This window comes from Desmodus rotundus, chromosome 9, assembly GCF_022682495.2.
Source record: "Desmodus rotundus isolate HL8 chromosome 9, HLdesRot8A.1, whole genome shotgun sequence".
NCBI classification, from domain to species: domain Eukaryota; kingdom Metazoa; phylum Chordata; class Mammalia; order Chiroptera; family Phyllostomidae; genus Desmodus; species Desmodus rotundus.
Window position 1 is genome coordinate 113,116,109 of NC_071395.1, and position 13,447 is coordinate 113,129,555.

The 13,447-nt window shown below is 62.5% G+C and overlaps 2 protein-coding genes across 3 annotated transcripts; both read right to left on the minus strand.

The window, feature by feature from the left end:
* Nucleotides 1–1,380: 1,380 nt before the first annotated feature.
* Nucleotides 1,381–7,232, minus strand: PCYT2 (phosphate cytidylyltransferase 2, ethanolamine). The gene is made up of 13 exons (XM_024553800.3): nucleotides 7,081–7,232; nucleotides 5,250–5,338; nucleotides 4,833–4,994; nucleotides 4,549–4,615; nucleotides 4,225–4,309; nucleotides 4,002–4,046; nucleotides 3,338–3,476; nucleotides 3,101–3,183; nucleotides 2,826–2,903; nucleotides 2,614–2,679; nucleotides 2,405–2,470; nucleotides 2,122–2,210; nucleotides 1,381–2,039 (listed from the first exon to the last, which is right to left on the minus strand). Exons 1-13 carry the CDS (start codon nucleotides 7,167–7,169, stop codon nucleotides 1,928–1,930), a joined length of 1,170 nt encoding a protein of 389 aa, XP_024409568.1. The 5' UTR covers nucleotides 7,170–7,232; the 3' UTR covers nucleotides 1,381–1,927.
* Nucleotides 7,233–7,589: 357 nt separating this feature from the next.
* On the minus strand, nucleotides 7,590–13,134 carry SIRT7 (sirtuin 7). 2 transcript variants are annotated; one of them, XM_053910843.1, is made up of 10 exons: nucleotides 12,978–13,134; nucleotides 12,767–12,904; nucleotides 12,572–12,676; nucleotides 10,807–10,877; nucleotides 10,654–10,726; nucleotides 10,110–10,208; nucleotides 9,796–10,032; nucleotides 9,593–9,673; nucleotides 9,367–9,473; nucleotides 7,590–8,295 (listed from the first exon to the last, which is right to left on the minus strand). In XM_053910843.1, exons 1-10 carry the CDS (start codon nucleotides 13,128–13,130, stop codon nucleotides 8,097–8,099), a joined length of 1,263 nt encoding a protein of 420 aa, XP_053766818.1. In that variant the 5' UTR covers nucleotides 13,131–13,134; the 3' UTR covers nucleotides 7,590–8,096. The 2 variants fall into 2 exon arrangements, with proteins under 2 accessions (XP_053766818.1, XP_053766819.1); XM_053910844.1 differs by lacking the exon at nucleotides 12,978–13,134 and adding an exon at nucleotides 11,273–11,354.
* Nucleotides 13,135–13,447: the final 313 nt, after the last annotated feature.

The window sequence follows — 13,447 nt, forward strand, 5'->3', positions numbered from 1 at the left end:
GTGTGTGTGTGATGGGGGGCGCCATGGGAGGGGGCACGGCCCGGGGTCCAGTCCCTGAGTCTGGACTGCACCCAGCCATTGAGAGGGGTGTTCAGCCAGCCGCCCCATCACCCCACCCAGATGGTCCTCCTGCCTCGAACCCTGGGTTTCCCGAGGCTAGAGGTCTCCCTTACTGGAAGGACTGCTCCTAGGGCCGCTATTTCCTTGGACCCCCAACACCTCCTTAGCAGCAAGCACAGGGCCATGGATCTGGCGCGGTGCCAATGAGCGGGCTGGGTCTGGCAGGACCCGGCAGCTGTAGGGTGAGCAGGCCGCCCAGAAAACCTCCAACTGACCACTGGGGTGAGCACCCCTGGCACCAGGCAGCCACGCCTGCCCAGCAGGTAGAGGGGCAATTCGGGAAGGTGGGCAGACTGCACACTCAGGGCCGGGGGGTATCGAGCAGGTGGATTCCTGCCCCCACCCCTGAGCTCCCTTCAGAGCATGAGCTGGGGCCTCAGGGGAGGTCTGCAGCTTGCCCTGGGGGTGCCCACCACCCCATGGAGAGCCCCTATAGTTGCTCAGGGAGGCTGGGGGTGGACCTCACAATCCCATTGTACCAGGGTAGATGTCTCTTAAGGGAGGCTGCTCTCCTGAACCCCCAGGCCCCATACCCTGGCTGGGGCTCCTTGGCTGCTGCTTTGGGGCTATCATCACCTCAGGGTGGCACCCTGGGAAGGCCTGGGGCCGAGTCCAGTGTCCAGGAGCCCACTGGCCCCACCCTTTTGAGACTGTAGGGGGATGTCTGGTCCCTCCACTCAGGGGTTCCCTGTAGCCCAGGGGTCTGACTGCAGGGAGGCCTGGCACCAAAGGGCTCCTAAAGTCAGGGAGCGCAGATGGGTGGAGGTGCAGGGAGGGCCCTGGGCCTCTCATAGCTTCAAGCCCCAATGTGGGGAGGGGAAAGTGGGTGATGGCCACCCAGCCAGGATGTATGTGAGCCTTCCCAGTCACCTTGCTTCAGTTTCGTGCTGGGGGTTCCAGGTTAGACGCCAACAATAAAATTGAGCCCTGACCAGTGTGGCTCAGTGGGTTGGGTGTCACCCTTCAAGCCAGAAAGTTTTGATTCCCAGTTGGGGCACATGCCTGGGTTGCAGGCCAGATCCCCAGTTGGGGGCACATGAGAAGCAACCACACACTGATGTTTGCGTCTCTTTCCCTATATCTAAAGATAAATAAAATCTTTAAAGTGACCCTGCAGCCACTGGGCTGCTCCAAGTGGGTCTGACTTGGGTGCAGGAGACCCCGAGATTCTGTGGACCCCAATACTTCCTGCGTGGGTGGCCCTCTGTGGAGCTGCGTCTTCCTGGTGACAGGTGGGCAGCAGTGCTGGCAGCCGACACAGCGCGTCTCCCACCAGCTTTATTTGTTGCACACCAGCCAGTCACGCACAAGGTGGAGAAGTCCGCGGGGGGAGCAGGAGGCTGGCCAGGGAGCGGGGCGCAGGGCCCTGGAGCCAGGCTGGGGGCACCAGGGACACAGCGTGAGGCAGAGGGTGCTGGTGCAGGAGGTGGCCTGGTCTACACCCTAAGGAGGAAAGGCTGTGGGCCCTCGGGTCACTGTTCCCTGAAGTGGACTCACCACGATGGGTGGGCAGGAAGTCAGCTCCGGTCAGCAGGAGCCTCCCAGGGGGGCGGGACGTGGGGTGGGGGCTGAGCCTCTCTGGGCACACAGGGTGGCACCCCTCTGGTCGCTGGTGCCCTCTGCTCATCCTGCCTATGCACCCGAGCAGCTTAGAGGGGGGAGTACAAGGATGTGCTGCCACACAGGTGCCTTGCAGGGGGCGGGAGGCTGCCACTCTGTTAAATACACGGCAGGCAGATGCCAAGTGGCAGGAAGCGGGTGGTGGTCTCTCGGGGTCTCCAGGGCTCTCGGTGGCGGTCGTCCTCCATCAGAAGGGACTGTCACTCTCCCTCGTGGGCTGTGGCTCCTGCCGCCTCCTGGCCTCCAGGAAGGCCAGCTCCTTGGCCTCTTTCTTCTGGTTCCGGGCCTCGTACTCCAGCCTGCAGGCCAGCCAGGCGTGAGCTGTGTGCTCAGCCTGGGGCCTGGAGCTCCACGTGCCCTGCAGTCCAGTGGAGGCCTCACCTGTTCGTGATGATGCGCTGGACGATGAGGTCCGTGGTGAGGTCACTCCCACTGTCCACCTGACAGAAGATGCCCCTCCTCTTGGGCTCCTGGAGGCAGGGAGTAGGGAGGAGATGCAGGCTCTCTTCTGGACCCCAGGAGGCTGCCCAGCGCCCCAGTGCAGTCAGGGCAGTTTCTCTCACTCATTAGCACCTGCCTCCCCGGACTGCGGGGCCCTCGGAGCAGCGGCGGCCACCACACCCATTCCCCAGACTGGCCCGGGCTCGGGGCCAGCGCACCCCACCTGGTACGGGTCAGAGCCGTCCCTGTCAGGCACGATTTCCGTCTTCCCGTGACACACTACGTCCACCTGCGGAGGGAGCAGGGGTCAGGGAGCCCCCCAGCACCGCCCCAGGTGGCCCCCCACCCCAGGGAGGCAGACACAGCCAATGTGTGCTGCCCAGCCCCTGCCTCAGCCCAGTGTGCCCTGGGACGCTCACCGGGGAGCCTCACCTTGAAGTGGTCCAGGAGCTCGGCTGTGACTGCGTATGGAGCCCCGATCACCACCTCTGACACGTACTGCAGAGGCAGGGGGCGTGGCGGGTTAGCTGGGACCCCACTGGGCTGGCCAGTGGGGACACAAGAACTCAGGGAGGCAGCGTGGCGGGGCCAGCTGTCCAGGGCCCCTGAGGGGCCTCCTGCCCACCCCGCCCAGCCCTGCTTACCCGGCAGGCCAGTACACTCAGGGTCCGCTCATGCAGGTTCATGATGGGGTAGTTCTTGCCCTTGTAGCGGTTGACCTCCTAAGGCCAGAGTGAGAGCAGGTCAGCAGGCCTCCTGCCAGTGGTCCCTTGGGGGGTGCCCACCAGTGTGGGAGTGGCCTGGAGGACAGCCCTGCCCCGAGAGACCCCAGCTAGTCTCTCAGCCCCCATAGCACCCAGGGCCTCACTCCCCTGTGCCCGCCGCAAGGGACCCATGACCAGCTTCCTGGAGCTGAGACCTGGTCGAAGTGCAGGCCGGCGATAACGTAGGGCCTCTCCGCCAGGCCGTGCACCTTCTCCAGGAAGTCGACGTGCCCAATGTCTGCGCCCAGGTTCAGGAGCAAGTAACGCGGCAGGAGCTGATGCAGGCCCGCCCTCGACAGTCCCGCAGCCAGCCCGCCCCAGGGCCTCTCGAAGTCAGAGGCCTCCCCTAGGGGCAGGTGTGGACACCCCCCGCCCCCAGGTCTAGAGGATACGGAACAGGTCAAAGGCACCGGCCACGTAAATGACTGTCTCGCCGGGCTGAGGCTCCTTCCCCGAGGCAAACTGGATGATCTTCTGGGATGTCTGCAGAAACTGGGACACCCCTGTCCAGGGGTTCCGCCCTCCTGGGCACTGAGAACCCAGAGGGCTGTGATCAGCGACAGACCTTGCGGGCACGTGCCCCCTCTTCTGAGCCCGGCACAACCTGCCGTGCCTGCCCATCTGCTCTGAGGCAAGGTGGGGGGGGCAGCAGGTGTTGGGGCTACAGGGCAGGACTCTAAACCCCAGCTGCAGCCTGCCAGCTGGCTCCTGGCTGCCTCCAGTATACACCAGGGCCAGGCTGGGCGGGTCCCCTGTGGCGAGTGGGACTGTGGCCCCACCCCATGGTCACAGTGGAAACTGCAGCCGCCGCCACCTAGCTCCAGAAGGAAGGAGGCCAATGAACACAGCACTTGTGAGGGCCCCACAGCCCAAGGCCACCGCTGGTCACCTGGGAGGAGCCTTCTGAAAAAAGCATCTCCCTGGCAGGGGTAGATGAGGGGACTAGAAAGGGGGAGAGGGCCAGGCCGCTCCTCCTCCAGGCAGCGCTGGTTGGTCCCTGCTCCGAGCCCAGAGGCAGGAAGCAGGGTGGAAGGTGAGGCTCTGGGCAACACTCGCCTTGCCAAAACTGTCCGCGTACTCCCGGTACTCTGAGGACATCTCCTGCAAGAAAGGGCAGGGGGTAGGGGTCGGGTGCCGTGCCCTCCAGACACAGCCAACTAGGGGGACACTGCAGCCCACTGTTCTTCAGCCCACGGAAGGGCAGACATTCCTCCTGCCCTCCCAGTGATGTCCGAGGTCTGGGGACCTCAGAGATTTGGTCCCACCTCCCAGGACTCACTTGGCTACTGTGATGGGCCTTGGTGACCAGCAGCATGCGGCCGACGAGGTCCGTGGTGGACACGCCCTGGGTGCGCTTGCACTCTCTGGGGACAGAAGTGGCAACGAAGAAGTGTGGTCGGAGCTCTTGGGTCACCCCGCCTAGGGCAGCCCAGCCTCCTGGCACGCTGTGCACACAGGCACGTCCCTGATCCTCTTGGCTGCGACAGAGACCTGGGGTGCTCTGCTGTGCAGCACCCCTGGCCATGGCCACGGCCACAGCAGCCCGGACATGCCGCCCAGACGCTGAGTCCCTCTCCCACAAAGGGCCCGAGATGGGGCTTACCTGTACCTCCCAGCCTGCTTTACTTCCTCGTAGGTGTCCCGGCCGTCCACAGTCAGTGTGATGTCATCTACGGAGCAACATGGGGACATGGGTCGCTAACCCAAAGCCACCAAGACCTTCAAGGCTCGCAGTCCCCCTTCCCAGGCCTGCCCTCGTGGCTGTTTCTGGGGGTGGAGCTAAAATGCTCTCAGGCCCCCAAAGGGCTCAGGGCTCCCCAAAGCATGAAGAAGCGCAGTGCCACCAGTGACCCCGGCAGTCTGAGGCTGCCTCGAGTGCCCACTCACTGCCGTGGACACAGAAGTCGCAGCTGTACTTGTCCAGCGTCTCCAGCGTGGTGACGTAGGGAGCCGCCGGCACCACCTCGTCCACCCACTTGATGGCCTGCACCATCCGGTACCGCTCCTCCTGCGTGAACACTGGGGGGCCCTTGTGCTTGGCGATCTCCGCTAGGGCCAGAGCAAAGGGGCGGACACAGTGGTGGTCCGTGATGGGCTGGGCTGCCAGTTCGCTGGCCGCTTCCTGGGAGGGCCCTCCCACACGCAAGCGGCCACCGCCCTGTCCCCCTCAGACTGGCACAGCCGCTCAGGCCAGCATGCTGGGTAAGTGTACAGTCCCCTCATCCAACCAGAGTCCCCGGCAACGCTGGGGGCCGCCCCAGGTGGCATGGGGGTGGGGAGGGTGGCAAGGCCGCCCCAGCCTACCATCGGTGTGCACACCCACGATGAGGTAGTCGCCCATGGCCCGTGCCTGGCGCAGCTGGTTGGAGTGGCCGTAATGCACCATGTCGTAGCTGCGGGAGGGCGGGGCAGTCACTCCCTGGGCTGGGGCTGAGTGGTCCGTGCGTAGTGAGGAGCACAGCCTGGCCCCGCTGTGCCTTCCCAGAAGCGACCACCAGGAACTTCTCCCCAGGGTCTGGCTGGGCCTTGAGCTTTAGGAGGGGAGCTGGGTGCTCAGCTCCACACAGTGCTGGTCCCTGGGCCCAGGGCCAGATGCAGGGAGCATCCAGCTGTGCCCAGGGACGAGGCCTACAGGTCCCAAGGGCTGGAGAGCAGAAACAACAGCCCTGCTCCCCGCTCCTGGGACAGCATGGCCCTCAGAGCCCCTCCCAGATGCAAAGTGCCACAGGTGGAATTCAAGCTGTGGAATTCAAGGGTGGGCTAAACCCAGTGCTGCCCTGAGGCAAGTGGAGAGCCTCTGGGCCAACAGGCAGCACGGTCCAACCAGCGCACAAGGGAATTTGCTCCCACACGGCCTCCAGAGCCTCCGGGAGCGGGGCCGATCCCCACCTCCCCGCCACCTGGTTCTAGAGCTTTATCTGCCACGCTGTGCCTGGTTAGAGTAACCTCTCAACTTGAAGGCCACGGACAGCAGCCACTGCGGCTGGGTCCCCCGTGTGCCCTGTGTGTGCCAGGGACCCTCACTGCTCTACAGCCCGAGCTGCGCCCTTAAACCCGTTCTACTCCTTCCGGCCTCACGCCACCTTCTGAGGAGGCAAAGCTGTCCTGCTTCTCCAGGTGACTCAGAGCCATTCCATCTGTGACCCCGGTCTCACCACACCAGGCCCGGGCGGCCAGGCCTGTGGGATGGCGGGGCTCTGGCCCTGGGGTAAGGGGAGAAAGAAGTTCAAATCCAGGGGCACCCAGGCCAGCCCCCTGTGCCACCGGACAGGCTGGGCCAGGGGGGTGCACGAAATGCAGGGTGGTGCTGGGGCCAGAGTGTGTCCCAGTCACTGCAGCCTGTGGCCGTGGCAGCGGGGGCAAGGGTCTGCTGGCCAGGGCCAGGGTCAGAGTCCACAGACATGAAGCCACCCTCCTTCTGTCTAAGGTGATTCCAGTGTAGACACCGCAGGTAAGGGCGTATTTTCTTTTCTGCTTGCTCCAGGAAAGGGCTGAGAAAGCATCACAGGTAGTAAGTTATCATGTGACAGCCCCAAACAGCGTCTGACAACCCCACCGTGTGGCCCACAGAAGAGAGGGTGCGAGGGCACCCAGGGGCTTCAGTTCCTGCGCTGACAATGCCCAGGCACCCAGGAGAACCTCACTGGTTCTGTGCTGGCCAAGCTGGGGAACCTGACACAGACACCCCTGGGGAAGACCGTGGGTGCCTGGCTCCTTCAGATGGCACTAAAATGATTAAACTCATCATGGGACTTCAGCCACAGAGGTCCATGAGCTGGGCGGGCCAGCCTGGCTCTGTCTGGGGCTTACTGGCAAACGTCGGGGAAGGAGCGCTTGCAGGAAGGGCGCTTCTCCCAGAACCCCAGTCTCCGCATCGGGGCCAGCGGTCCGGCCCCTCATGCTGGGCTGCCACGGCGGGGGTGGCCCTGGGTCCCAAGCGTCCTCTGGGCTCCAGTAGCCCGAGTCTGTGCCTGCTGACCACCCCCCGTAATCGACAGCCGACCCTGGCCCCAAGCAAAGGCCCCAAGTGAAGGCCAGTTCACACATGCGTCTCCGGGTGGCAGCGCAGAGGCCACCACAGCCCCGACCCGGTCCCCACTCTCCAACACTCGCCAACGTCCGCCGAAGCGCTCACCAGCCGTCACACCACACTCGCACCGCGGGCCTGCCCCCCGGGCCAGGCCGCTCGGCACCGACCGCCACCCCGTGTCCGTTTCGGATCATGTCCCCACAGCAGCAGCTCGCCAGGCGGGTTCTGAAACTCTGAGCGGCCGCTGCCTGCCCTGCCCCGCGCACGCGCTGTCACGCGGACCTCAGCAGTCGCTGGCGACCAATGGCAAGCGTCGCCCCGCCCACAGAGCCCCGCCCCGCCCATGTTTCGTGGGACCAATGGAGTGCGCCACCAGCTTCACCAGAACCGAGTCACGCCCTGTGAGTGCGGCCACTGGCATGCTTCTCCAGGATCGAGCCCCACCCCCTTCCCTCAGCTTTCCGCCAGTGTAAGGGCGCCTTCCCTGAGGTCGCACCTGGTGGAGGGGACGGCCGGACCACGTGGGGTACCTCCCACCCCCACGCCCCAAAGGAATCTGGCTGGGTGCCCACTCCAGACAGCGTTGGAAAGGCAGACACGCAGTGGCAAGGGAAGACAGTGCAGAGACGTTTAATAACAATAAAAAGGTCTGCCGAGAGCTAAGGCTCCAAACCGCCCCATTGCCGCATACCAAAGCAGAAAAAGTCTTGCTATCAAGTTAACATTCGTAGTAAGGAGTAGAAACGGGGTCGAGGGCCCTGAGAGCAGCCTGGTGAATGAGGTAAGGCAGCGTTTACTTCCTCTTGGCCCGCCGGGTGGGAGATAACCCGAGTTCTGTTCTCACGGGAAGGCGCGGCTGCCACCTCTTCAGAAGAGGCTGGATGGACCAGGTGTGGACTCCCAAGCCCATGCATGATGTGGGGGGGCAACCACAGCAGTGCAAGGGGCTTCCCGTCAAGGCAAATGGCTAAGCTCGTCCCGGTGAGAATGTCACTCCTAGAAAACTCTCATTAGAGACCCTGTGGGGCAGTCCTGTCCTGGCCTTCTGAGTGCCACCGGCCCCTGAATGAGAGCCCCAGCCGCCTGCAAAGTGCCAATGTCGTTCTCCGTCAAGTACCAGGTTATGTCACTCTCTTCCTTTTCATGCGTTTGGTGCAGCCCCTGCCAAACCAGCCACCCAGGATGGGGGCTGAGCTAAGAGGCGGACCCTGGTCCTCCGCCTGGAGCTCCTCGTGACTTCTGCGCAGTGACTTCCGACTGTGGCTCCCTTCTTCGCTGGCCTGCAGGGGGGTCGCCAGGGAGAAGATGGGGTCCTGCCACCTACCAAAAGGGGCAAACTGGGTCAGGTGTGCCTGGGAGCCTCTCACAGTCACAGCATGCCCCAGGGCGGGAAAGCTGACTGAGGAGGCGGCCCTGCTCCCTTTCTGTCTTAGCCCCGGCAGCCTTTGCTTGGTGGTGGCGCCACCGATCCTGAGCTGCAGGAGGGCTAGGCTCCCAGACTAGCTGGGCCTCGGCAGAACGTGTCCTCGTCGGTGATCTATCGGCCAGGCACGCGCGGGTGGCGCGGCAGTAGTCCCAGCATGGATGAGTCACTAGCAACTCTGGGCCCCGACTGTCACTTGGAAGGCCGTCACTTGGAAGGCCGGGGGCAGGTGGACCAGACCCTCTCCCCCTTCCCAGACCGGGAGACCTGACGGGAGGGAAGACCAGCTGACTAGGGAGGCGTGGCCTACAGGCTCCCGGGTGAGGTCATGTGTCTGAGATGTAGAACCACATATTATGAACTTAAGATACAGATAAGCACTGATAAGGAAAATGAGCTAAGTTAATGTAAAAAACAAAAAGTACAGTACACGATAGGCCCACATTACAGAACACCACAAACATAACATACAAGAATTGCCAGGCCCAGAAGGTGAAGGGATCCTTAATTCTTGAACCCTTTGATTAAAAGAGGTTATTGATTTCCCCTATAAGACCCTGAAAATTCACAGAGAAAGAAAGTGTAAACTTTTTACTCAATACACACACCACGTCTAAATTATCACAAATTCTGTATCAAGGAACAGTTTCTTTAAGCTTCCCCACAGCTGCCAGCTCCCCAAACCAAGATCCTGTTCGAGCAGTACTGCCCGTCCGGGGCCGCCCCTCCAGGGTGTCTGCCGTACAGGGGGAGCACACAGGCACACAGGGGGAGACTCCCTCTCCCCACAGGGAGTCACATCAGCCAGGGCGCCTGGCCAGTCCCTGCAGAGGCCACCACACTGCAGTCACACCTCAGACACTGTTTGCAACACCTCAAATCTCTCTCTACGCTCAGCTCACGAGAGAAGACAGACACAGCCCATCCACACAGGGGCGGGAAGGGGGGCGGGGCCCGTGTCCCCTCACCTGCTGTAAGTGGGGATCTCCAGGCCCAGCTCATCCATGAGGAGCTGCATGACATCATCGCACTTCCCATGGAGCTTCAGGACAGCCCATTCATCCTTCGGGGTCCACTGGGGACAGAGGAAGGTGAGTGAGGTCAGCACCTTGCCCCTTCCTGAGGTGCCTGAGTGCTGGGCGGGAACGTCCCAGGGACCCGGGGCCTAGCATGTGGCTCTGAGTACCAACTCACCTGTAAGTTCACGATGTAGAGCTTAGGCCGCCGACTGGGAGGCTTGGTCATACACCAGAGGCGCGGGTACTTCTTTAGAACCTGTGGGGACAGACCACACAGACCACACCAGTGACTAGAGCTATGGGGAGCTGGGTCCAGTGCCCAGCTGGCCAGCAGCCAGCAGGTTCACTCCCGTCCCACCCACAGTGCCATCTGTGTACCTTTAAGCTGGAGCCTAAACACAGGATTGTGTCTGCTTTGCTGGCAGCCTGGGTGGCCGCCTCCCAGTTCAGAGGCTGCCCTAGGGTACCCCTCTCCCCAAAGTGCACAATGGTGTCCCGGAGCGGGGCCCCGCACTTGTGGCAGGCCCGGCCTGTCTGGTGTCGGTGCAGGGCGGTGCGTTCCGTCACGTCGAACACCCGCACGTACTCCCTGTTGGGGGTGCAAGCCGTGCAGACCTAAGGTGGGGGGGAGGGCACTGTGAGCAGGAGTTGCTGGCCTGCCCAGGCTCCCGAGTCCCAGAGGGATCGCTCACTTCAATGTACATGTTCCCGTGGAGCTCTGAGATGGCTGAGCGAGGCAGCCCGCTCCGCAGGTGGAGCCCGTCGCAGTTCTGAGACACCACATGCCGTACCTGGAGGGGACATGGTGGCACTCAGTGGCAAAGTTCTGAGACACCACATGCCGTACCTGGAGGGGACATGGTGGCACTCAGTGGCAAACCACCCCGAGTCGGGCTGGCCCAGTGCCCCCAGACCAGGGAAGCAGGCAGGTCCTGGCAGGACTTGGGAGGGCCCAACCCCAACAACTCTGAAGGACCTGGAGCAGCCTATGGGGCAAATGTTTGCATCACCCCCTCTCAGCCAGGCAGGGCTCAGGCCCAGATGCTCTTTAGGGTCATGATGCTTCAGGTCCTGGATGGCCCCCTTGGTGGAAGGGGCTCAGCAGAGGGTCTTGAGGTTTCCTGTGAGTCCTTTCCGTGTGGACACAGAGGAAAAGCACCAAGGCTGCACTCCAGGCCCCACGCCACAGATGCGGCAAGCACCCCAGCCAGCCAGCTAGCCATACGGGGCTCTTACCAGCTTCTGCTCGTGTAACCGGGCGATGCTCATGTGGGTGAGGGTGGGCTCAGCCTCGCTCAGGTCAGCAGCACTGCCAGGCGGAAGGGAAGCAGAGGTCAGGCTCGTACTGCCCCCACTCACTGCAGGGGAAGGCTGTGAGAGGCTCCTTACCTAACGCGCCTCCCCTTCTGAAGCAGTGTCCACACTCCGTTAGGGCCCCGGTAATCCGGTATGGAGGCTGCCTGCATGTTCAAAGGGAAGATAAGCCCAGTGAACAGGCACCACTGTACGTACCAGCAGAGTCCCCAAGAACAGGAAGCCAGTGTTTTTCCCAACACGATGCAGGCTGGCCCTTGGACTGGCCTCTGTTCACCCCACAGGCTCAGCATCTCCTGCCGGAACCCCGATGGAGTGTGTACGTGCCCTTCCCAGTGCCTCCTCCCAGACTCCAGTGAACCCTGCTCCCTCTGGGGGCTCCTCCAGCAACACATATGGCCATTCTCCACACTGAGGGGGGCGCTGGTCAGGCTCACCTGTGTTCCCAGAGCCTAGCAAGTGCAGAAGATGACCCTCTAGATGTGACCCACCTCTACCCAAGTTCTCCCATCCAGACGATGAAAATGCTTTCTGCTCTAACCTCCACAGGGACAGGATGGCCTCTCCAGGAGAGGTAAACACGACTGAGTCTCCCGGGTCCCCCATCCAGCAGAACAAAGTCACTGGAGAGACAGAAAGTGTGCCAGGATCCAGGTGCCTCGTGCCCCACAGGCTGAGTGATCTCTCTTCTGGGGAGCCCTATCTCCTCCCTGCTGCTTAAGCTCAGAAAAATGCCCACCATGATCAGTAGCTCGCACTCACATCAAAAAGCAGACCCTCACACTGTGACACTCAGAGCAAATTAATGAGTGGCGCGGGGCTCTCTGTGCCACTTGCAGCTCTGTAAGAAATGAAACGACCCCTCCGAAACCACCTCATGGCAGGACTCACATGTGACCCTGGGGGAGGAGACCAGACTGCCTGTGCGTCAGCTATTTGTGAGTTAGAGCCGCTGATGCCTCTGACACGTCCCTCCTCCTGGGCTCACTCCCTGTTTGGAGTCTTACTCTCACCTTGGCCTGTAAAATCTCACCCACCTGCCAAGGCCCGGACTCAGAGCCTTGGCCTACAGAAACCGGGTGGGAGGGGTTCCCAGCTCTGAGACCACAGAGGGTGTGTCTGCACTTTTCTCCAGGGACCTAACACAGCCGGCTTCATGTGACAGCCCTTTGCTGACGTGCTTTCTTCTTATCATCTACCAGCTTCTCCAGGATGGAGGGCCTCAGGGTTCACCTCTGCTGGGTCTACACGTTGGTCACACTCGACACCCACCTGCCCATTAGGCAAATAATGTGTCATCACAGTGTCCAAGCTGGTCATGCATATTCCACGGCCCAGGACAGCTTCGCAAGAACACGTCTGGAAACCCAGCACGTCTGTCTCCCTTACCTGGCGTCCTCTGATTCGCACTGCCGTGCTCCCTACTCACCTCTCTCTGACATCCAGAAAAACAATGAATGGGGACCCACGGCAGTTTGAGGCTCAGCTCTCCCAGGTTGCCTTGGGACAGTACGATCACCGTCTTAGTTTGAAATGAGGTGCTTGCAAGTACTAAGCTATTATGTCCTTTTTTATGTTCCTTCCTTGTTTTTAACTGGGTGTGGCACACAGCACACACCTTCAAAACTATTTACTTAGTGAGGTTTTAAATGGAGTCACTTCAAGCTTCTCAACCTCAGAGCGGCTGTGAAGGGGAATTTTTGGCGAATCAGGACTCGACCCGTGGGTCAGACAACCAAAAGGGGGCGCCCGAGGCCCACCCCGTCCCAGCGGCCCAAGTTGCTCCCGGACTCTGGAGCCGCCCCGCGCTCGGCCGGCTGCCCACGCCTCGCTTCCCTACCGTGCTGATGCCCGCGCCCGTGTAGATGACCAGGTACTTGGCGTTCCGCACTGCGCCGGCCAGCTCCCGCACTTTTCTCCGCAGCTCCTCGGGGTCATCGCACACCTGCCGAGACCCCCAGGACGGTCGTGAACCCCTCCCCGTCCCGCTCGCCCCCACTCGGCTCCTGCCCGCCCAGGGCGCCGCAGGACTTGCCTCCTCCTGCCGCCGCTTCAGGCCCTCGCGCCGCAGGTTCCGGCCCTGCAGCTCGGTCACCAGGTCCGCGCTCTCGGCCAGGAGCCGGCCCTCCTCTGCGCTGCGCTCGGTCGCCGCCTTCCTCAGGATGCGCGACACCTGCGGGCGCGGGGCGGACGGTGAGCGCGGCTCGCGCCAGGGGCGCGGGGTGGGGCGGGCGGCGGCAGCGTACCTGACGGAGGCGCTCCCGCTGCTGCTCCTCCCGCAGCCGCCGCACCCGCTCGGCGGCCTTGCGCTCCGAGCGGCTCAGACCCCCGGCTGCCATCGCTCCCGGGGAGACGCGCGCTTCCGCTTCCGCCTCCCGGCTGGCCGCACACTGGCGCATGCGCGCGAGACCCCGCCCTTCCGGCCCCGCCCTCGCCACCCCAAGGAAGCACCTGCCAGTCTTTTTAAAAGGAGTTTATTGATCATATACAAAATAAAGAAAACCTCATATATCACAAACATACACTATGTACAGCAATAAATACCCGGGGCCTGGCCCAGTGCCGCCCCTCCTGGACAATAATTTAGCAATAAATACTGCACAGGGCAGGGTAGCGCCAAGGCGGGCCGCCCCCACGAGGCCCCCCCACCCGGACCTCCAACACCACCCCGCCGCTGGGGAGACCCCAGGGTACTCCCCCCTCCCCCTGGCTTCAG